Source organism: Scomber japonicus, chromosome 20, assembly GCF_027409825.1.
Source record: "Scomber japonicus isolate fScoJap1 chromosome 20, fScoJap1.pri, whole genome shotgun sequence".
Taxonomy (NCBI): Eukaryota; Metazoa; Chordata; class Actinopteri; order Scombriformes; family Scombridae; genus Scomber; species Scomber japonicus.
In genome coordinates, this window is record NC_070597.1 from 13,319,893 (window position 1) to 13,345,547 (window position 25,655).

The 25,655-nt window shown below is 39.6% G+C and overlaps 1 protein-coding gene across 1 annotated transcript; it reads left to right on the forward strand.

Moving 5' to 3' along the window:
• On the forward strand, positions 1-23,876 carry LOC128381665 (SH3 and cysteine-rich domain-containing protein 2-like). The gene is made up of 11 exons (XM_053341709.1): positions 1-84; positions 12,463-12,838; positions 14,308-14,402; positions 19,175-19,259; positions 19,498-19,610; positions 19,752-19,815; positions 20,573-20,628; positions 20,767-20,855; positions 22,062-22,113; positions 23,367-23,504; positions 23,778-23,876. Exons 1-11 carry the CDS (start codon positions 1-3, stop codon positions 23,874-23,876), a joined length of 1,251 nt encoding a protein of 416 aa, XP_053197684.1.
• The last annotated feature ends 1,779 nt before the right edge of the window (positions 23,877-25,655 follow it).

Consider the following 25,655-nt stretch of genomic DNA (forward strand, 5'->3'; position numbering starts at 1 on the left):
ATGACGGAAATCAGCGAGAAGGAGAACGAACCACAAAACCTGCACCGACCGCAGGCGACCGTGCCCAGCCAACCTGAATCAAAGGTAACAGCACACCTGTGTATATTACTGTACACGATGACTAGATAATAGGTTATTGAACCTGAAGCAATGGATTTCTTAAGTTCATTTATAGCAAAATTCATCCTTATTCCAGCTGTAGGTTGGTTTATTTTTATACTCATAATCATTTTAAAGGGGAGTTTGACAAAGCTTGTTTTCTTTCTTTACGACGCTAATTCCGTGGCGTCTGCAGGTCTTACACAACAACCCTAAGCCTCTTTAATTCTTGTACCTACCCTGACCTGAGAGGTAGGGGCAGAGATTACATGGAGGTGTGGGTGCTCTCTGTTGCATGTGTAGTGCATGCAAAAAAAGGTTAGAGACACTATGAAATAAACTCAGATAAAGACTTATTATCAGAGAATGAGATGCAGGAAGATAGTGCTTCTTCATTTCTAGAAAGCATCCTAAATATTGAATAGTAGTATGCCAGTGGAGTTATGAGCTTGTATCTTTGGTGGTCTTGTATCCTCTTGCTCAGAAAAAAAGCATCATGGACACATTGCACACATTGTTGGATTAATTTGGTAGGATGGCCCAGGTTAAAAAGTGAAGTGGTAATCCCACATGTTTCCCCTACTCTGTACAATTCATACAGTTCTTTGCTTTCTCTACTAGATTATAACCTCGAACACATTGATTTAGAAAATATATAACATATCTTCCCATCTTGAGTTCATCTTGCAATCAATATCCCAGATCACAAGATATACATTATATCTGCTGTCCTTCATGTTTTCTGCTTCCGCCACAGAAATATAGATTGATGAAACTGATATCTTTAAGAATATTGTAAGTGATTCATTATTGTTGTCTCTGCTCTTAGTTTACATTTAGCCTTTTAGTGTTATTACCGGTTTTCTTTATCTGTTGCTGGTTTTTGTATTGTTTTGTTTGCAACTATTTGTGCCATTTTCTTTGCCAATCTGAAAGGTGCTTGCCTAGTTATATACAGGTTAAGTTTAATTAAGGTGTAAAACTCAAAGCAAAGCAAGACCCACCTTATGGCCTTTATCATGTCAATAGAGTATTATGCTTTAGTGGTGCATATTTTTAAACTCATTTTTAAATTCATTTGGCATAAATCAGCTGGCACACAGTAAACCTCCAGTTCTTGGGGCCCTGTAGTTCTGGGGCCACAGTTGGTAATCCAGTTTTGGGCGATGAGAGTTTTTTAAAAGAAAGATGGGCTTGTTATTTGTCATTTTTCTATTTCTTACATGCATTCCTCTCCATCAGAAAACTTCAAACTGAGGATCTCCTGCCGCACAATTATTTTTTAACATTAACAAATGAGTGTGAAGAACAGCCTTAATTGCAGCAGCAAATCACATTTTTGGTCATCACCACAGGGGCCTGGAACGAGCCTGGCACGGCGGTACTCCTGTTCATTCAATTTGACTGTAGACAAGACAATGGATGGTGGGCGTTAAGGTGCTGCGTGAATTTATGAGCAAATCGGCTAGCAGATGTTTGCTGTGTCTAGCTAGGGGCTGGGTCATAATTCACACAAATGGCTGCCCAGACAAAACAGAACTGGGAGGAAACAATCCTCCAAGCTGCGTCAGCCGTATAGCTCTGTGTTTGCCAAGCCCCTGCCGGCAGCAGCGACCGCTCCGCATCCTGCAGAAGAAAAATGATGAGGGTGGTGAAGATTAAATGCATGTTACAACTTGGTTTTGGTGAAACGTACCCTTCTCTCTTAGAGCAGTGTGCTCGAGGATATCTCTAGAGGTCCACTTGTTTCTTTCTGTCACTCTCAGTATTCTCATTTCTACGTATTGCTCTATTCATTCGGTTACATTTTTCTTTCCCTCTTCTCTTGTCATCTTCCTCTCTCTCAGTTCCTCTTAATGCTTCTCTCTGCAGGCTTTCTCATCTCTTCATCAACCTCTCCTTCATCTCTCCCCCTCTGTCTCCGCACTGTCCCTCAGCTCTCAAAGTATTTATTACAGCGCTAAGTGAGCCTACCAGCTTTCTCAAGTGCTTCTAATAGAGACTGTGACAGTGGAGCAGATAGCTATTCCACCTCCACCTAAGGGCAAGGTGAAAATATTATTATTCCACTCTAATCACTTGGAGCACATGCCAACGAAGTGTCTGGCATTAAGTGAGGAATGGAGGTGTAGATGAACTTTGGAAAGACAAAGCAACGGTTAGGCTCTACGTTGTTCAGTGATGGAGGAAATGAGAATCAGCCGCTGCATAAAGTTTGATATTTACAAAAGATAAGTGGGTGTAAATGCTGATAATGCGGTGTGCTGCTGCCGTGCTCTGGTCAGCAGGGCCTTCACACGGCTCATCACATCATCCGCTAACACAAAGACGTTTTTATGAGGTGAAATGATGGCAGTGCTTTCTCTCTCTTTTTGTCCTTCATGCTCACTTCTCTGAGCCCTGCTCCTTTTGCTGTTCTTCCCACTAACTTCCTTATCAGCCTGCATTATCCTCTACTTATCTAATTAAATTCCAGCTCTAGACTTGTAGTGTATATTTCCAATTTATTTTTCTATTGACTGTTTCCCCATTTAAAATGAAACCTGAAACCCGTCTTCAGCTGTTGAGGGAGACTGTGGTTCAAGAGTCAGAGCAGCTCATCCACTAATTAGAAGATCAGCGGTTAGATTCTTGGCTCCTCCACTCCACATGTGGAAATGTGTGGGCAAGATATCTTGGTCAAAATGAACCCCAAATTGCTCCTGGTGTCTGTGCCAGCACCCTGCGTGATAGCTTGCCACCATCAGTGTGTGTGTGTGTGTGTGTGTGTGAATAGGTGAATGTGGCTTGTAGTGTAAGAATGCTTTGAGTGGTCAGAAGACTAGAAAGGCACTATCTAAGTGCGGTACAATTACCGTTTACCATTCCTCACAGCTTTCCGCTTCACTTTCTGGAGAGAGTGACTGGCTGCTGATGTGCCTGAGTGCTCAAAAGAATAAGAGCGATTTAAAAATAGGATAGCCAGCGAGGGGTCATGACAGAGACAGAGAAAAAGAGGGGTACAGTACATGGATATGAGAAACCTGCGGAAGAGGAGATAAGAAGCGACAAAAGAGAAGAGAAGAGGCTAGACTAGAAAAGAAGATGTGAGTGACAGCGAACAGACACTTCTTCACGGTCTCTTCATTTGTCTGAGAATTATGCAAGACCAGGGTTGTCAGGGTTGATGATTAAGACTTCTCCATTTTCCACCTTTCTTATCTTCGGTATTAATTCTCAAACTATGCAAACATGCGAAACATCCAATTTGTATATTTTACAGCTTGGGAAACAAATTATTATACAATGTAAATTATGTTGTTTTGTTCCTTTCAAGAGAGTTTTCCTCTTGGTTAACTTCTGAATGTCAGTTGGTGAACAAACTTAAGAAGCAAATGATACTGCAGAGCTTTCCTAATATGACTATACATGTAAATGACATTTTGGAACTAAGTCTATTCTGCTTCCTTGTGATTGTTTCTTCTCTATGACAGGAAGATGTATCTCTCAGTCAACTAACTTCTGACAATAATATGTTTCTCCTGCCAGAATGATTGACTTGCATCACTGAACCTAGAAACAAACTAGTATGTACAGAAAATGGATGAAGGCTTACAAATACACAGACACACAGTGAAAGACAAATACTCACAGGAACAGAAAACTTACAAAGGATAGAAAAAGAGAGGAATGACATCAAGAATGTTTTATTCATTACAGAATACAAGCTGAAACTTTTCCTTTTTCCTAGTGTCACGCTGCATTGATCCATCGTTCACCCAGCACCGTTTTGATTAATGATAATGTCACTGAATTACTGTCCTTGATTGAGTTCCAAAATGCTGCTGATCCAGCAGAGCCTCATGTGCAGTGTCAGGGTAAGAGCTGGCTCTATTGGGGATAATAGACTTTGTTTAGTACTGACCTTAGGTTGCTGCTTCATTGACAGTGATCCTCTGAGGTTATTTTTTTCCTAAAAGGCAAAGTAGATGTAACGGAGTGGAAAAAAGAAAAGTTCTGATCCTCAGCTCTGAATGGCACACTCACCTTGATAACACCTGAAAAATGTTCACCTATGACTGCAAGACTGAATGAACGATTAGTGTATAAACATGAGTCATCACTTAAAAAGAGCTTGTGTTGCTTAGCAACTAGGTTGTAAATGGGCTATCTACTCTTCAAGAGCGTTCTGCTAGCACATTATTGTTTGTAAAAGAGAATTTAACAGTTAAGGTTAAAAAAAATGTTTTGTACATTGAATTACTCTCACTCTCTCACTAAGTTGTGGTTTATTAACTGGAATATAGAAGAAATCATGTATAGAAGAATGTCTTAATTTACATTAAACCCTACTTACCTTCTAGTCAGTAAAGTAGGTTACAATACAATAATGAAGATGATCTCATCTTGCACTCTGAACATCCTACTTTTTCTCTCTCCTCTTTTAAATCAAGTCAAGTCAGTTTTTTTGGATATCCCAAATCCCAAATTTGCCCCAGGGAGCTTTAGAATTTGTAAAGTGAAACAGCGCCTCTATCCTTAGCCCCATGATAATGGAAAAAATCACTTTAATGGGGGAAAAAATTGAACAACCCTCAGTTAACTGTAAGCATTTAAGATGAAGAGAGACACAAAAAATGAATAGTGAAACAAGGTGACTGACAGTATTGACTTAAATGTGCACATTTAAATATAAAAGTCACCTTTCTCCTTTTGTGATAATTGTAAATCTTGCTGTAGAATATATTCTGCCCAGAAAATCACATTTCATTAATTTTATGTGTTGTGTCTTAAAGTGAAAATACCATCAAAACGTAATCAAATTGTTCTTATGCGCACCCCAATAAGTGTTCTTTCACCATTGTGTAAACATCAAAGGGCTGTTGTGGCAGTCACCTGCAGTAATGGAAGCTACAAAAGCTCCTTATGCAGTTAAGCCTTTTAAACGGCTGGATTTGGAAATGCAAGCTTCTTTTGCTGCACACTCGAGCAGGGAGAAGTATTTACTGGCACGAGGCTCATGCATCAAGCCCCTTCAAAACAACAGCCACACACAGAGGTGGAAATGTGACAAAGAAAGGAGCATAAGAGAAAATGTTTCTTGATTAACACCTTTTCTTTCATCTAAGATACTAAGATTTAATGTAAGTGGTTAGATTGAAACCTCAGGTTCTTAAGGTCCATTTTACGTTTTCTTTCCTGTGTGTACAATCCTTAAACCAAATGCCTTACCGCCAAATTTATAATCCTCAATCTATAATCTTTATCATCTATAACCTCTTGAGTTATAAAGTTTTGACGTGACAATGATTCGCTATGTATTATAGTAAAAGTTCAGTGAGTCATGCCTGTAAAATATTAAATGAACCCCCTGAGCTGCTCTAACTGTTTCTCATAAAAGTAAATGCCATTACATCTGACTTTTTTTTAAAGTTTTTTTATGGGAATCGACATTAGTAACAATTGTAATGACCTCAGCTCTCACAGGTGCTTTTTGGAAGAATATGAAATGCATAATGCAAAAGCTACTTAAAAGCCCTTTAATATACAGAGACAGAGGAGATCTATCAGTTTCTGCAGTGAGAAAGCTGTAGTTAAACTGTCGGTTTTGTTCTGTTCCAGGAAGTTGTCAATTTGTTCCAAGCCCAGTGTGCAGCGGGACAGCTTGGGCAGTGAAGCATTACAACTTTCCATTTGCACAAAAGGTCATTTCAGGAGGTGCACTTTTTACCCAACAACTTCCAGCTGGAACAACGCCAAATGAGGTCATCTTTAATTCAAAACTGTGGTCACTTTAAGAAGAATGCCAAACCTAATTAAATGCCACTGTGTTCAGTATCGCTTTGAGTATCATGAGCAACTAGAGATTCCATGACAAACATGCATGAGCCAGGCAGACACTGTGGAGTTAGTTGTTCAGCTGAGTCCCAGCTGCACATAAGGCCTCTGCAAGCATGGCATGATAGAAGAACATTATAGATCTGGTTTCTGACATAACTCACGTGGCATTTTTCATGAAGAAACAAGAGAAATATGGAGATGTATATACTTTCACGCAAACTGCCCAATAATGTTGTAGGAATAAGATGAACAAATATTAGATTATTCAGCATATTTGGCCTACTCATGTTTCATCATAAATAGGCTTTTGGATCTTACAACATACACTATACTGCTACATAATAGCCATATGCAAGGACATAAACACAGCTGTGGCACTATTCAAGGATGATTGATATGCCTGACCAAGGATAAAACAAGCATTTTTTTGTCCAAACTAGGTTTATGAATGCAGCATGGTAAGTGCTCATATGCATATTTCTGCACAGTACCTGATCCAGAAAATGAAGACCCTGAGTGTGACACTGAGTTAAAATCCTCTTGCCTTAGGGTTTCAAACATAACAAGGCACGATGGTCAGGAGCATGTGTTGAACGGCCACAAACAAAACATTATAAATAAACCGTTAAAACCTGTGTTGCCACCTCACTGCATCACCTGTTATGACATGAAGCATATAATGTTCATTCAGGTGCAGCGCTGAAGTCACACATGTACCGGTTGATTGGCACCAACTGTTTAATACATGCGTCACAATCACTGGCTTATTCACAGGTGCTTCACTAGTAATGTTCAATCATATTCATTCATATTAACCTCTTCCTAATGTAGTATGTTTGGTGTTCATGTATTTTTATTAGGGTCCTTGTTACTGCTCTGGTTTTTTGAGAGTAGCCCTTTACTCAAACAAGCCAAATCTAGCTGTATTTGACCATTTGGTTTAATTGGTCAGTTGTTTGATAGAAGTGTCTGATAGAAATTGCATTGGTGCAGCAATTCTGAGTGTACAATAGGTCCTCTGTGTTGTTAAAAAAGATATATAGTGCAGAAAAAGAGAGACGCTGCATACTAGTGGCACAAAGATGACTTTTTCGCCTTTCACTGGCATTTTCTGTGAACTCCCACCCCCCACTTCTTAATCATTAATTTATCCAGGCATCGCCACGACAGCCTATTTATAGAGGCCTTCACCAAACATCTCTACGCTCTGTGCTCATTTTCAAACGGACCAAAGAACAAAGCATAGACGTGTGCTCTGTCTCCCCACTGTACTGTTTGTCTGTCAGAGGACTGATAAAGAAAAGCCCTGGTGCATTGTGGAGTTTTAAAAGACAAGGGGGGGTTGATTGTGATGGTGGGATGTTTCACTGTATCTCTTCTTCTTCATTCTCTGACCATGTTCTTTTCCTTGTTTCTGTCTGCAGTGTTTTTTCCTCCGCTTTCTTTCACGGCCTTCGTACTTTTCCCTTTATTTCTTCCTTCATCGTCTTCCTCAAACCACAGTCTGTTCTAGTACACATCTACTCGCACTGTGATGAGCTAATTGCTGTCAGTAGTTCAGAGTGTGACGGGTCTCCAGTTCTGTGATCCATAAATAGAATTTTTCAAACCCCTTACAGAGAGAGAGAAAAGAGTGCTATGGAGAAATAGAGATTTGCATTCATTAGAGCTCTGCTTTTGATTCTGCTCTGTTTTCAGGGGAGGAAGTTATCTGGTGTAAGGAAACACAGTGAAGCTGATTTTAATTTCTTCGTATTTATGAACAGCAGCTATACTCAGAGCAAAATTTTTAACGGAGTGTCTATTTGCACCCCTGGTACAAATAGCCTCGGCCACACAGCTCAGCTATTTGCACCCTAGACGTATAACAACATGAAAACATGGCGGACATTCATCTTCCACGCCAGAAGAAAAGGGTGAATTTAGAAAGGTTTCAACTTTAATGTTTGTTCTAGGACATTTCTTTCCTCAGTGAATGCATACAAGCGTCAGTTTGAAATAATGTGTCGCCAATAGCTATCTTCCGTATTAGCAAACATATTGGGCTGTCACATCACTACGTAGGACCGAAGCGGTGGTGTAATGGGTGGCGTGTCGAGGGTTCGAGTCTTTGCAGCAGCAGTTATATTGATAATGTTTTCAGTAAGTAAATGCATACAACCCGAAAATATCTAAATTTACAACTTTCAGTTTGTTATATGATGGAAATCAAATCTTGACAGACAAGTCTATGGTTGCCATGGATACCAAATACATTTCAGACCTCTCAAGTCTCAGGCATTGGCGGTGAGACACATTTATTTTATTTCAAACTGCTCTCACGCTCACACTCCACACCTGACATTTCTGACACCAAGAAGTGATAGATCTTAAATTATTATATGATATACAGAAGAGAACAGCGCTGTTCCACATATCTCCAGACGCTACCCTCTGATACTCAGTCCCCACCAGGGGTGCAAATAGCCTTTGCCAAATTTTAAACACAAAGCCATTATAATATATACATAAAGCTGCAATGAATACTCAATCAATTAGTTTATAAACAGAAAATTAATTAATCGAGTAAATAATTGGTTGATAAATGAAAATAATTGTTAGTTGCAGCCCTACAATGACACCTATTGTTGTAATAGTACTAACAGGTAAATAAATGTGAATACCTGTATGCATTTAATGTTTTCCCAAAGAAACTTGCCCAGCTATGTGAAGTTAAACTATGGTTTTAGGATCACATCCCTCCAACAGGTTTTATAGTCTCCATAGACTTTACCACACTGAAATTCGCATGCACTGGTCCTGCTAATGTGAATGAGCCTATCAAACCCCTTTGGAAATGGTTGCATATATGGCTGTTATGCAGTAGTTTGACATTACAGTCCATGGTTATACAGACTGTTGGAGTGTTGTTAACTGACCTTGGTCCTTCAACAGTCCAATATCTGTTCTACTTGGCAAAAAGTATATGCAAAACAAGGTTGACCCCCAAACATTACAACCATATGTGATTCTGGAACTGCAGGCATTTATTTGCTGCTATAACAGCCTCCACTTTTTTGGCAAGGCTTTCCACCCAATTTTGGCAGCAGGGATTTACACCCATTCAGCCACAGGAGTGTCAGTGAGGTCAGGCACTGATGTTTGGTGTTAAGACATTACTCAATTCATCCCATAAAGTTTTTGATGACATTGAGGTCGAGGGTCTGTGCTGGCCAATCAATCACTCAAATGCTTTTTTTGACAGCACCTTTCATACATGTTGGTGCAATTCAAAGTGCTATCAAATGACTGACATTGTCATAGTGAAACTGGACGAAATCATTGTAAAAGATCATTGTATGCTGTAGCATTATGATGTCCTTTTTAATTGGAAGTCAAATGGACACTAACCTCCTGGTCTACATACTTTTGACCACATGGCATACTTCTATAAGTGTCAAAGTGTCCAAAGCAGAAAACTGAGAGCAGTCATAAAACACTTTTTATGAAATATTTTAATGCTTAAACTTAACGGGATACAATTAAAGGACTTTTGCAGATACCGTTACTGCTGAATAAAAATCACCCACTTTACCAATCTGTATATATTGTATTGCCTATAGATCTAGATGTACATTGAATGGTGGAAATGAATGGGACTGGCTCATGTAGTTTGGAGCACCCCCACTTTTGATGATTTGACCCTCTTATACTACTTACAAAATAAATTTGGCATTAAACTAGCCAGTATTCTTTTATGTCCCTATTAGCCTCGGTTTTATCCCTGTTTCTTTGTTTGTTTAATCTTTATAAAAGCTTAGGGAGGCATTTTAACCTATTGATTGTATCAGTCATGTGTTGCCCAGTTTGTGCTTGAGAAAGTTGTTCTTTTTTCCTCGGAAATGTAGCAAAGATTGGACTTCACCACAGATAAGATTAACAAAGTCAGCTGAGTTAAAAAAAAAAAAAAAATCTAATAGAGAGCACCCTCCATTACTGAATGGTCCACTGGTCGAGCCAAGAAAAGGCCATTAAGGAAAGCATGGACTCAGCTCCCTGTAGGAAACATTTATGAGAGGCACTCACTAATGGGTCAACAGAGAGAACTCTTCTCATCACTCAAACTAATTGGCATCTGTGAATCTGTGGCTTAAAGAAGAAAAAGAGGAACCTGCTCGATGCTATTGATTGAATTTCCTGCGAAGGAGTGCAGATGGACGATATAGTGGCTTTCAAAGGCATGATGAGGATGCTACCTCTTCAAACATAAGCATACATTAAAACAGTGATATAAAAATAAGTTTTACTGTTGTGTTAAGTTCCTGGGTTTTTATTGCAGAAGAACTCTATTTGCTGCATCACTACAAGTTAATGCCACAAAAAAGACACTGTCCATGAATCCAGAAATAAATACGCATGTACAATATTGATGTTTGTGGTAGGTCTACAAACAATGTTTGCTGCCCTGTCACTAACATAGACAGTTAATGAGCTCTGTGTAAATTGGTGAGGTACTCTTCAGTCTCTGTATCATCCTTGCCCTCATTCTGTAGGCCATTCTTTTGATGTATGAGTTTGCAGCAGTTATTATTATTATTTCCATATATTGGATCCCATAACTCTACATCCCAGTAATTGTTTGTCATTACCAGGTCTCCTTTTTCAGGGGCGGACTGGTAACAAAAAGCAGCCCAGGAATTTGCTGTCCAGCAGCCCCAATATAATACAACAAATTCTAACTGACACAACATGTTTGTATCAAACCTCTTCCTTTCTGACTCTGCAACCGAATCTTCCAGATGACCAGTTTTTAGTTGTATTCAATCAGTAGGACCACAGGGGAGCACAAAACATATCTATGCTTCAATTACTTTTAAACTGTATTGTTTGGTGGAACTGGCCAGTCGTCACATACCTGTCTCTGTGAAGGTTCCTGCAAAGATGTCCTCAAAACTTTCACTATCTGACTCAGGTTCACCTGTTTGTTAAAAATGCATGAGACAGACATCATTTGGACTGTCTGACATCGGCATCAAATATGTTTGTATTCATAAAATTCATGATGAATAGTCCAACCTTGACATAGACAAATACATATGTGGTGTATTATGCAACATACTTGCCATGAACCTTGTAATGCAACAATAATAACTTGAACTAAGTAGTCCAACCTGATTTTATGAATAATGTATTGTGCTCTAATTTACGTCACAGTCACACAATAACATTCAATAATACACACACCTCTAATTGGATCTGTGCTGGTTCCTGCTCCCTCCTCCTTCATCCTTTTCCTTTATAGTTTAGAGCCATGTTCACCTGTTTGTTAAGATTGTGGAGTTAGTATTCAAAAAGTAATGTTTAATACTGAACTGACTATCAAATATGATCAATATCAAATATTGGCTACCAAATGCTATGTAAGAAGTGATGAGATGTTAATTAACACAGAAAAATGTCTCTTAACATTAGTGAACTGAATTTAACCAGTTAAACCTTACCCGTCTAGCACTAAAAACCCAAGGTTAACAACAACATTTTGTTCTTTAGTTAGTTCATTTAATTAGTTGACGACACATAGCATGCAAACATGATAAAGCATTTGCTTCCTGCTCACTCCTATTTGATGTTTCTGCCTCTTCGCTACAGTCCTCACTATCACCTGCACACTGCTTAAATAAATCTCTCATCTTAACACAGTTTGCAGCGTCAGCTTTCAAAACCTTTTTCTTTTTTGGCACACCTTCTCTAAACTGCCAACCACAGGTTTTCTTTTTCTATCCATGTTTCGGCAGCAACTCCTTCTTTTAATGAGTGCTAGATATTAACTGCCCAAGTGCTACTTTTAGTTGTGTTGGCAGCAGCTATCTGCTATTACGGAGGAAACCAATCATGTCACTTTTACTAACATGGCAGTATCAGTATATAGGCTGTATTATGCTGGGGGGGACCCAGCCCTCACAAGACCAGCCCACTAGGAAAATTCCCGAATTTCCCAAAAATTGACCTGCAGCCGAGAGCACAGGATGGCAAGCATGTGGGAGGGAGGGGGAGGCAGAGTGAAAGATAAACACAGTGTTTGGAGTGCATCACTGACAGCATCAAATGCAAAGGTGCAGGCCGCTCAATAAAACTAATCAAACGTGAATTTTAAGGGGTATTGACTCGAGTGGATTCGCAAGGGATGGCAAAATAAGGTGGGTAAAAAGCTGAACATAGAAGATCAGAAGCCAGCCTGGTAGTGCAAGGACAGTCAGAGGTTAGAGCTAACAGACTCTATTTTAACAATGACTTTTGCAAACACTGCACATCCCCTCCAGCTGAACACTTTTTGGTGATTTCAAAGGTTAGTTGTGTTGTTCCTACTTTATATTGTCAATGGTCACTTCAAAATCTGCAAGAATTTTTGTCCGTAAATTACCAATACTGCTCTAACTTTTACAGGGAATGTTATTGTGATGTTGGACCCCATCTGACCCCAGTTCTCCTGGAACTAGTTTTAATTTGTCATGTCTTCATTACGGAAAGTCATTTAAACTACTTCTTCTTCACTTTGTCTTTCAGCTGCAGCGACTGAAGCGTTCCCTGTCCTTCAAATCAGTAATGCGCAGCAAGAGTATGGACAACTTTTTCCAGCGCAGCAATGGTGACACACGCCCACCCTCCACACTTATTACCACACCTCCACCCGCTCCATCTCTTCCACCCTTTTCTGAGTCCCCCCTGGCCTACGAGCGATCTCCCTCCCTTTCTCCGTCTATCAGTCCCAACCTGTCACTGTCGTCGCACTCACCTTCCATCAGTCCCTCACTTTCACTGACCTGCAATATCCAGCAAAAGTCTCAGGCGCTGCCGGTACAGCCGGTCAAGACACACTGTTTCCAGGAACACGTCTTCCGTAGGCCTACCAGCTGCCAGCGATGCAAACACATGATCCAAGGTGGGTAATTGTGCTTTAAGAGCAGTAAAAATCACCATATTTATCTTTTGTTTTAGTGCATGTTGCTGGTGGTTTCTTTGCTGAAGGTGTAGGTCTCTCAAAATGCAGAAATCTGGCTGAATTTAAGTATATTTTAGCACTGTGCAAATATAGTTAAAATTAGCTTTCTATAACATCAGATTTAAAGAGAAACTTCACCCAATTCACAAATAAACCCATTTCAATCAGGAGAGACCAGAGAATGAAATAAAATAATGTTTATTATGCAGATGATATTAATGATTAGGTATTGTCAAAGTCTTTGGCGCTTGGACTCTGCAGGGAGAATTTTTGAATCGAAGAGAGAAATATAACTAAGATACTTGTAGGGTTTTATTTGCACATGGCTTTATGTCTCTGCCCCAGGGACTTGTGGTGTGCTTGTGGTTCTCAAAGGATTACTGCAGATCATTACGCAGGATAATCCACAAATCTCACTGTGGACAGTTAGCATCAAGATTATTTTCTCAGCAGAAAATGGTCCCCAATGAAAATTATTGACAGCACTGACTGCAGTCCAATCTTGTGTACTATTAACATACTTCCACTGGGAGATGTATTGACTTGTGCTACAATTGGTATGTGGACATTTCTCAACAGCACTGTTCGTAAAAGCCAATCTGTCGGACAGGCCAGCTCACTTTCTAAAATTTTTAGTCACCAGTAAAAAATATATATGGTCATTTACAGCCTCCGAATTGTAATAAAATTGAATTGCTATATTATATGTGACTGATTCCAGGAATTTAGGAGTTCATAACCAGTTTTATAACCAGAAAATTAACTTTGAAAGCCATTGGCATTGTGATGATTATGTGCAGGGCCCTTATTCTGAAATTCATAATAACTGGCAAACTGCAGACGCCTTCTTTAGAGCATATTATAATTTCATTGGTGTGGCCTATAAGCTCTAGTATTTTAAACTTCACTTTTTTAAACGGTTTGAAATGTATATCTGTTGTGGTTTAATGACTAGTATAGCTCATTGTAATACTTGATTTGGAATGATCTATCAAATAATCTATTGCCCAAATTCATTTGAAATACATTTTGGTAAATGCTTTAGAAATTCTGTACTTTTCATCGTAAAGTTGCTGTCAGTCACAAAATATCTTTGGAGTGTGGAAGCCTAGTTCTAAACATCAAAATGGTCACCCACACAGCAGTTTAATTGAATAAATAATCAGATTTTTTACTCACAGTATGTACAATAGTTAAAACCACACTTGACGGACCACAGCTTGATTAACAGTAGTTTTTCCAGCTTGAAAGATGTTGTTATTATACTTGTAGTATACTTCTATATATACAGTATAACACAACTTACTGATGTTTGCAGCAGGGATTTGTCTTAACCTGTTTATAACAGATAGCTGCTTTCAGTCTACCAAGATGTCTGTGTGATACAGTAAATGTCCGTGTCCATGCAGGGAACTCCAAGCAGGGGCTGCGTTGTAAAGCCTGTAAGGTGGCGGCCCACCTCTGGTGCTCGTCTGAGCTCTCCCAGCAGCCCTGTAATGGCAAGGTAAGATTACTTCAGTCTGACTTATCATCAACTCTATCACACACTATGCACCCGGAACTTGGCACAGATGACACTCACCTTTTAGGTAATATCTTTGCATCCACTGTTAATAGGGGTGTGAAATTCTGTCTCAAATGCTCCTCCGAAGTCTGTCTGGATTCATGACATGGTCAGTGAGACTGCAGAGACATACATACAAGCACTTGCTAATAACTGACTTTTAGTATAAGGCCCAACAGAAATTCAAACAATAATGATTCACCTCAAGTGCTACACAGTTAACCTCACTGATCAGTTTTTCTGAGCTATCTCTTGCTTTTTTCTTGTGTTAGTGAAGCATTCACTTAACTAATCTAAAAAAGTGACAATTTTTTATGATCATGTGTTGGTATTAAAGTTGAATTATCACTGTCACTGACTTGTAGAAGTAATTACAAGTCAGACCACTTTTGAGTGGACAAATTGTTCAATCACAGGATTAAGGTGACTGGTCTTGTAGGCTTTACTCCGTTTCCTACCAGTAGTAAAGGCCACAGTAGTCAGGTTTAACATGGGCCTTTTTTTACATTGGTAATTATATTGTGCATTTACTCAAGTAATTGACTGGAAATGCATGAGTTCTATGTAGGCCAGAGACTAACACAGACTGCATTGTGTCAGCAGAATTAAACTGCATTTGGATGCTGTAATTGTCTCTCTCAGTCAGTTGGCATAGCCTTTAGTCCTTGTAATATGCTTAGCCTCAAAGCCCCCTTCTTGTTAAAAGAGGATAAATCCCTTTTTAAACCAGCAGAGACAAAAAGGTAGTGGTTATAAATGGAATGTGAATTGACCAGGGCTTTACAAAGTAGACTAAGACACTGGCAGATGTGTGAAAGGGAAGCAATGGGATAGAATTATCTTCCAACTATGAATGCCTTAAGAGGAAGAAAAAGCTAAGGAGCATGATACTGATAAAGTTTAAGTGGCCAGGTCCCAACATTTTTTCACTCAGCCTTTTTGTCCTTTCCTCACGCCTGTGCTGCTCCTCTCACATAACGCCCTCCTCTCTTCCTCTCTCTTGTCTGGGTGCTACATTTCCTTCCTCCCCTCTCAACTCTGTCAGAAAATCAATATCTCCCTGTACCAGCTGGTCTGGCTAATTCAGTGTGAAATTCAGTGTGTTTGAGGCACACAAAATCCCTGGAGGATATGACATGGCAGGCTCTCGCCAAGCCTTCGGCAGTGTCCTTTTCGATCATTGCACATTCATCAAAGCAAGTATTAGGTATTTTACAGAAACTGGATGGGGCTCGAGGCTACTGCTTTACACACCTACGTAACTCAAGGTCGGGGGTTCACAGACTCGTAACGAAAGTGAAGTTACAGCAATGCACAGGTTTTGAGTGCAAATAAATTGTTGGAATTTTAGTAAAAGCACTGTAATTGCTCATTTAATGGCATAGTGATGCATCATTTGAACTTCAACGGAAATGCAAAAAAATATTGGAACGCAGAGCTGATTTTGAGCAACAAATGTGCTGATGTTGATAAAGAAATGTCAGAAATAGTCAGACAACAGCATGAAAGAATAAATTTAATCCTTGTGACGGGTGGAGGAAACTTGATTTGCTGAGTAGAAGTGCCAGTCTTACTGCTGGCAGGTCAGACAGAGTTGTAATGTGGCTACTGCAGGGAGAAAAGAGTAAAGTGGCCGCTAAGCACCCGAGTCCAGTGAAAAGCAGGAGGAGCAGGCCATCTTGGTGTGACTAAGGCACAGCTTGCACAAGCTTGCATTTATGTAAAGTAGTGTAATAACAGGCAAAAAAAAAAGAAGAATATTGATGACTGCACTTCTTCTGGCTCGCTCTCAGCCCATTTGCCGAGTGCAGCCATATATGACAAATGGCTTTAAAATATCCTCAAAATCAAGCAGCTTTAAATGACTTTGGAATCATGACAACCCTTTGCAAATCAAAGTTAATTAAACTTAAAGATGTATTATAGTTTGATTAAAGCTGAGCACTGCATTAAATAAGTGCCTGTCCCGGAATGCTATACACACCCATCCTCAGCAGACTTTGTGTGAATCTCCTCTGTTACATCTCAGAGGTCAGAATCTAATCTTGCTCTCTGTGGATCTCAACTGAGCAAAACGGAAATATCGGCTTGTCTCTTCACTTGAATTTCAAGATTTGTTCAGTCATGCTGTGCAGTCACCGCTGCCGATACCATGAGATGTGATTTGTCTGGGTGCGAAAGAGAAGATTCAAGATTTCTGATGATGAGAAAATCATTTATCTACCTCCAGTTCTGAACACAACAGCTTGATTCAAATTGGAGCCCTGGCAGAGAAGATGAGGGCAATTGCCACTCATTAATTAGCATAATCCAACAGTAAGTGAAGCATATGCCAAGTTTGTTTACAGAGGCATCCTTTGTTTGTGACAAAGTGCTAGGCAGGAAACACAGGACACAAATAGATTAAAACAATGATAATGAAAGCAGTATTCAGGAAAATAACAACACAAATTCAAAGACACTTGGAGCTGTATGCATTGCCATCTGTACATAGGTATGCATCAGAGTACCTGTAGGATTTTCTAAATGGGCAGAAGTGCCTTTAAAGCTGTTAATGTATTAACTGCTCATTTTATAATGCCATCAAATCACTTCTTATCACTCCCAATCATTCCTTATTATCATTGCATCATTAGTTTCAAATATGACACGACTCTTATGAAATGGATATGGAGCTATTTCAGTGTTATTCAGAGGTTAGGTTTGTGTTCCCTATGAAAAGAGATGAAGAAGAGATTCTGGGCAAATTCCTGTCAGTCAGTGCTGAATGCCTCCGTCACATTTCTTCCATATCTTAAAGTGATATTTCACTTTTGGATGACTTTTGTACTTTGCAGAGGGTCTATGCTCACTAGATCTGTCAAATTGCCATGGCAGTCATTTTGATGTACTTCCATTATATACATGGGTTTCCCGCAGAAAATGTGTTAGTTAAGGTGGTAGGGAGCAGTGAGACAGGTGGGGGGGGGGGGGGGGGTGTGATGTTGCCAAAAAGTTTATACATTTTCAGTTTTTGTTGACATTGTCAAAAAAGTGAAAATTCTACTTTGTGTATTACTGAGGTTATACTAAGTGGTGGTGGTGTACTTGGATGCATTACATTGAATGGTGTTCTTAATATTTTTCCCTCCTCATGTATGTTAATGGAGTGGACAAAATATTAGGAACACCATTCAATATAATGCACCCTAATACACCACAATCACTCACTAATGAACATAAAGCAGAATTTTCACCCTCTTGTCAAAAAATGTGTACTTGAAAAGTGAAATGTCTCCATTCATTGACGGTGATGTATCATGATGCAGCATGCGTGTGAAATACCTTTTATGTAAATAATAAAAACATTGCCTTTCCTGAGGTTAAGCTGAGTAACAAAGTGGCAAGTTTTATATATTTTTGCCTCCATAATAATATGTGGTCCAGAAAATGCTGTTTTATCGTATTCATATGATTTAAATGAAGCTCTGCAGTTAAATGCTGCTGAATTCAAGCAGCATTACGGCAGAAAAATAACTTTTGAGACATTTTTTTTAATGGCATGTTATTTTCAGCATTCTAGCACTTGGACCAGATATAAAAAGTGATGCTGAGATGAAATAAAGCTGAGATACTATCTTTGTAAATGGTTTCTATTCAGAGAGGACAGAACAGATTTATCACAGCTCCTCTGTCAAAAACAGGACTTTGTAATGTTATCTATTAGACTGATGAGTCACGTACTGTAGCTAAACATATTTCTCGGGCTAAATAAAGAAACAGAATCAGATATCAAAGGTTGTACATTACCTGATCTGCACTGGTTGATCATCTAGTCTGACAGTGATGGGCCTTTGTGGTGCTTAAACACTTGGACCATGTAGATAAATTTGCTGAAAGGGAAGATGAGAAAAAGTTTAGTCATGCTTCATTTGGCATACAGCAGCGCCTGAGGAAATTTCTTCAGAGACTCATTCACTCAAATTCATGGCGAGTATATCATTGCCACCGAGAGTGGGTAATAATACAGTGGTAGATCATATCAGCTGATCTCACTTAAATGTGTCAAGAAACTAGATGGAAATGTGTGTCAAAGGCTTTTTTTCCACTTCTGTTAAACTGCCTTTGTAATTTCTCTTCGTCCCCCTGCTGTCCATATATTGTAGGGCTCACATGAAAAAACTAAAACACAGCTTGACATAAATTTATTGAATTTCTTCCCTTTGCAACTACACTGCATTAGCGATTTAACATCAATGCTTGGCTGTTGTCGGACATTCATTATAGTTTAGCAAAGAGTAAGGTAATGGAGCTCAAGCTGGAGAATAGTCATTAGTGTTTGCACACAAATATTATGGGCTTACATCCTGTCTCATACTGATAGCCTTCATTGCATAGCATGCATTAGTATTCAGGACCATGCCAAAAGGTTAGACACACATTCCCACTCTCTTGAATGAGAAGATGTCCAAACTTTTTGACTTGTACTACACTTGCACAATAGTCATTTGTTGGAGATTTCAGTTGAGCTGAAAAACCTTTTCAGCTATTCAGCTTTCATCACAGAAACTGTAGCTGCACATTCCCCAGATAAAATCATACACGTATTGTCTTACAGCAAAACATCTACCCTAGTTGTCTTCTTCCGCTTCAAGTAACATTTCTCCTTCCCCTGTTCTCCCTGTCCTATCCTCTCGCCTCTCTGTCTCCCCATCTCTCTGCCTGCCTGTCAGACAGGAGCTTTTAAGAGAAACTTTAGCTCTCCTCTGCTAACCAGCGATCCACTGGGTGTGGTCAGAGAGGCTCCTGCTGCTCAGGGTGAGTGATGGAGCCACTGCCCGACTTATCACAGCATCAAACAACTGGAATCTCAGGATGAGTTATCACCTTGTCTGTGGCCTTGAGCCATTGATGTCTGACAGGTCACTGTGTGTGTGTGTGTGTGTGTGTGTGTGTGTGTGTGTGTGTGTGTGTGAATGCAGGTGTGTGTTTCAGTATAGTGTCAGCTATAAAATTGCACATATGTTGTTCTGTTCCATTTTGTCTGGCTGTGTAGAAGCAGATAATGGCATTGTTGACCCTGTGTATGAGGCACTGCGCTATGGGACATCGCTGGCTCAGATGAGTCGCTCCAGCTTCAGCAGTATCTCAGAGTCGCCCTGTCATGAGGTATAAAACAAACACACACATAAAATACACAGACACATAAAATACACAGACAACCCCAGTCATTCACATAAATTCATGTCGACTACAATCATACTAAGACTGCTGTTGACATTGCTGGCTGCAAACATGTCTTTATTATAGGTAGAAAGGGTGCAAGACGGAATAGAGAACCAGCCTATAGCTGAAGAGGAAACTATCCCAGGAAGTAAGTCCTTTTTAATTTCATTGTATTGTATAGCTTTGAAGATGAATCCCATAGTTTTTTAGTGTTCACTAATATCCTTCATTTGTTATGGCCAGTGCTGCAGAATTGCATATTATGGTTTCCCCTAACCTGCTTCATCTATTCCTAATTTAGTGGCAATTTTCTACATTTTATCAGCTGCTTCTGCACTGCATTCTGGTCTAGTAAGAGAGATGTTAGTGGAGACATTTGTATTTCCTCCTTTTCTGCAGTTCATTTCCCCATCAGAGGAAATTGGTTAATCAAGCAAGCATTTTTGATTTTTAAAGAATTGAAAACTGCTGTTAAATGTCAGTGTGTTTGAGCTACAATAAAAATAATGTAATGTGTCAGTGTGTCACCTCATTTCCCTGGCAGTTGAAGTACGTGTGTGTGTGTGTGTGTGTGTGTGTGTGTGTGTGTGTGTGTGTGTGTGTGTGTGTGTGTGTGTGTTCTACCCAGTACTTTCTCTCTTAGTCTTTATTCCCAGGAGAGGGGATCATCTCTGTTTGTACTGCTGCCATTTTACAGGAAATGACCTTGGCTTTGGCCTTCCTTCTGTTTGCTGCAAAGTGACAAGACTTCACTCTCTGTGTGTCTTCCTGTCCTCTCTTTCTCTTGCACCCACACTCTTTCCCCCTCTCTCTATTTCTTTTTCTCACACATACACTTATTTCCCTCCCTTTTTCTTTCCTCTCTTTCTCCCTCTTTCCTTGTGTTCATGTGTCTGTCTCTCTAGTGCTCACCCCTCCTGAAAGCGAGAAGGCTGATTCAGAAGACAGGGTCAGCCTGAAGGTGTGTAGTCAGCATTTCTCTCTTCTTTCAGCTTGTCTTTCTTGGCAAAGCTGCACTCTGTCAGCCCCCTTCAAAAATCTTTTTCACTCAGTTTCAGATTTCCACATGAGTATTTCTCGCCATCTTTCTTTATTTCAGACTCCCAAGCGGGTAGAGGCTCACCCCATCCACACCTATGTAGCTCTCTACAAGTTCTTGCCTCAGGAGAAGAACGACTTGGAACTACAGTCAGTCCTGTGTGTGTGTGTGTGTGTGTGTGTGTGTGTGTGTGTGAGAGAGAGAGAGAGAGAGAGAGAGAGAGAGAGAGAGAGAGAGAGAGAGAGAGAGAGAGATTTCATTGACACACACCATCTGCCTCCTCAGCAGGATGATCATAGGGGGTTGCAGGGTTCAGGTTTGGAGGAGGAAGGGAGCGTGCTGGGAGGCTGGGAAGGACAAACAGCTGCGTTGAGTGTGTGACAGAAAAAAAATAGTCTTTGTGTGTTAGTAGGTGTAGGAAACTGCTGAGTGTGGTACGACACCCACCAGTAATCTGGAGGATGCGTCTGTGCAAGAAGAGGCATCTCTTCATGAGGACAAGGCAATCCACTCTCAACAGAAAATAACTAATTTTCGTGTGACATTTAAAGTAGCATTCATAAAACAAGAGAGAACAAAAAGTCTGAAAAATGTTATAGCAGCTTTAATCATGCTACAAAGGTTACATGTCCAATGTAGCCTGATTTTCAAACTTAAATAATTGAAATACTTAGCTACAAGTTTAAAATGTCACAATAGATAGGTAGGGATAATGATGAAATAGCATGTATGAAGTAGCAATGTATTACACGAGATGAAATAGTTTGTGAAAAATAACTAGCTTCATAGCTAAATGTACCATAGCGAAATGTATCAAATTGTTGAAATATTTAGCTAATATAAATAATTGAAATATTGAAATAGCTAAATCAGACATTGTTGAAATAATTAGCTAAAAGTATCAACCAGCTGAAACAGTTAGCTAATAGAAAAGATAGCGAAATGTACCACATATTGTTGACATAGTTTGCTAACAATAACAGATAAGGTTGAAATGGCTGGATGTATCAAATATACTGCAGTAGTAGTTTTAGTAGTTTCTAGTTATCTAAATTTATCAAACTATTGAAATATTTAGCTAAAATTGCTTACGGCAGCGTATTGCTGCCACGCCAGAAAAAAAAAAACGGATCAGTATCATGTTATAACATGAAACGTTTCACATTATAACATGATAGTATCATGTTATGCCAAGAGTTAGATGTGAAAATAGTTTCATGTCTGTACACTAAATAGGAAGCTAACAGTTAGCATGAAACAGCAGGCCAGATTGGGATTGCGGATGCTCATAAATGCTTAAATAATCGTGTACAAGTTTCCTCTGTAAGCACTTTGTCTGAATGTTTTTGCTCCAGGCCGGGCGACAGAGTTCAAGTCACAGATGACTCCAATGAAGACTGGTGGAAGGTAGGCTATGAAAACATTTAAAAGTCATTACAATTCCTATTCTTTATTGCTTTCTTTCATTTACGTAATTCCTCCTACAAAGCCAGTGCTCAAGTGAAGATTGAATAGATATTACAAACATGCAGCCTTCAGTTAAGTGGTAATAGAATCAGTTGACTCCTCCATCCAAAGCTGATGTGTTCAAAGACAGCAAGACTAAAGAGCTGGTGAGTGTGCTTGAAGGACAGCAGTTGTGGGTGTTAGCAGAGCTAGTTAGCATGGAGAGGAAAAGAGGAATAAGACAGATTGTAGTGTGTGTTTAATGAGGCAGCTGAAGAACTTAACCTTCACCTGCCAAAGGACAGATGGGTCTTTACATAAACAAAACACCAGGGAAAAGTACCAGGTTATCCATTTTCATAAACAGGCTGCAGGTAAGCATTTTGTCAGAGTAACTTTTTTGTTTTTCTTTAGGTTTATTTATTTATTTATTTTTAGTTTGAACCTTATCATTTAACAAAAATAAGACAATTGAACTGTCTAGTTTACTCTTAGACAGTTCATATACTCAAATGCTTCTGATAACATTTGCACACTGTAATGGGGGTGATTTAAATGTCAAATACATACACATTTCTTTATATATAACCGACAATTACACAAATTTTGATACAAATTTAGCGTCATTTCTGTGTAAACATTGCTTGATGTGGAAGAACCAAATCTCATGTGACTCCAGCTCCCATTGGCTTTGAACGCCTTTGGACAGTGTCTCTATAGCGAATAATGGGGGATTAGTGCTCCACAAGTACAGATGCTTTTTGGTCTGATGTTGCTAATTAGGGAACAAAAGCTGTCTTTATTTTCATTTTTCTGCTAATTGTGATAGTTTATTCAAATTCCGTTTTGTTATTGTGAAATAAATGTGATGCATATTCAGGCAAATGGTCCAGTAAACAAAAACACAGAGAATCTAATTATATGAAGTGGGACAAGGACTGAATTAGCTGCTTGTGTCATGTTCTTCTGTTTGTGTTGAAATGGAAGTATAGTAGTTGTCAACAATGAAGCAAATTGTGGCTCATTTCACAGAGGATACATTTTACTCAAACAACAAGAAGTCCTGTAGTTCTTCCACTGTGTACCACAATTCAAAACAAGTATTTTTTTTCTTCTTCTAAATGGCTCAAAACGATCCAAAAAATATCTATGTATATCTGTCAAAGGCTAACCGTGTGTTTGTGTATGTGTGCATGTTTGCTCATGTTTACCAGGGGAAAAGCAGAGACAAGGTGGGATTTTTCCCGGCCAACTTTGTGCAGCGGGTTCGCCCCAGTGAGCGGGTGTGGAAGGTCACGGCTGGTTTCCATGGCAACCGAGACAAAGGCGAGATGACTGTGAAAGAGGCCCAGGTGAACGCGCATAAAATACACTGTTTATCACTCCCTCTGTCTCACACACACACACACACACACACACACAGACACTGAATACATAAAAAAATGTATGCAAATTCATGCAGAAAACTGCAGAGATTACAGAGGACAGCATGTTATGGCTTCCCAAAGCAGCTCACTTTTAGCCTCAGTCCAAAAACTCTCTCACAATACTGAATGTCACTCGCCCCTCCTCCTGCTCCACGCTCCCCTCTCCCCTCCCCTCACCTACTCCCCTCTCTGCTGCAGATCTGTGTGGGGAAGAATGAGGAAACTGACAGTTTTCTCCGGCTCAGCAGCGGGAAGAAAAGAGGCTTGGTCCCTGTGAGATGTCTGCTAGAAATATGATGGCCTCAACCCCTCAGTTTGATAATAAAGTTCACGATGACGGAGGAATACTCAGGAGTGTTTACCCGAAACCTCACTGACCGCCACCCACCTCCTCCCCTCCAAAAGTGAATTGACAGCTTGAGTGGATGCCTGCAACTTTGCTTTTTACTGCAGAAGGTTTTAAAGGTTAAGACATAAAGGAGGGGACTTCTTTAGAGTTCTTTAGAGCTACTTTTCTTGTAGCATAACTTTGCTTTGTGTGATTTTTATATACACTCACAACACAAATGTAGCATCACGTTGAAGAGGATAGTGAGCAGGAAGTCTGGCTACCTCACTTGGCCATCTGTCTGCGAAAAAAAAGAGAGAAGACTGCATTACTATGATGTCAAGGCCTACAGGATTTGGGGGACTTTTTGAGCACATTTTATGTGTAGTGAAAACGAGACAAGAGGTTGTGAAAGATTGTTGTTTATCGAAGTTGCTTGTGCTTGTTTTTTGTTTTTGTTTTCCAAACCCCTGAAAGCAGATTTGGTTTATTGGATTTGATGCAGGAGGTAAATCACTTTTGTACTGTATGTGCAGACTGCTCATGATGTGCACATCTGCTGTTGTGCTATGAATTTATGATCTACATATGTGTCACTCCTGCTGTCTAGAAAATGATTCAGGTACTACATTGTGCGTATGTAAAAAATTAAAAAAACAGTCTTCTCTGCTACATCTTGGTCAAATGAAAGTCATAATAATACACACACACACAGAAAAAATGCACTCTGGGGTTTCTGTGTGTTAGACTGCTCTCCAGTGATTAGATTACAGTACATTCATGCTCTTCACAGCTCCAATGTGACAAATGCTTTGTGTGTACCTCGGGGAGCTTCTGTCTCAGTATGCCCTTCAATCACACACACTGCACACACACACAGATTTTATAGTTCCCTCTGTTCCATGTACTGTAACTCTAAAGTCATGCTTCCTGTCATTATATTGTCTGCGTTGTTTTATCTGTATGTAATGTCCTGTAATATTTGCTGTCATAGCTGGTTGTGTGCTGCGACATGAGGATGACGTGCTTTCTAGCATTTCGGAAATGCCTGCTTTTATTCTATGGGAAGAGCAGAGCAGGGAAATAATCCAGGATGCTTGATTAAAAACCAAACTCAGTGTTGTTTGTCATAAAAAAAGTGAAACTTTCAGTCCCTCAGACGGTCATGTACTAAACTCTGGCAGTCAAAAAATCTGCAGGATTTTTGATGAAAGGCTACAGTTTCTCTCAGCACACATGACTCTGAGGGACTGTTATTGTTGCTCCAATTAAAGGTGATCACTTCACACCATTTGATTTATTGCTATGTCATTATAAACCATAAGGCGGTAACAAACTGCCTTTGTTGCAGCAATAAGTGTAAATAGAAAAATGACATTATTTGTAAATAGCCTTATAAAGATACTGTATATATTGGCTCTAAATAGCACTCTGACCAGCAGGTTTGCAGCTGTCCAGGAGCCAATTAAGGGCATTAACTACACAATGATAAATTACGCGAGATTATTGTTTATTGTCCCACTTACACATATGCATCTATTTGCTCAATTAACATTTACCCCTATCAGCACAAATCTTTTCAAATACTATGCACAACAGTTCTAGTCATTCACTTTATTTTGTACTTGACTTATCTCCAGCATAGCCACATGTGTCAGTGTATATCTGTGTTTCTGCAGTTTGAATAAAGATTTGAATTTGGACTCCAGCTTTGGGAGCATAGCAGCTTTTACAAAGTGCCCATCTTG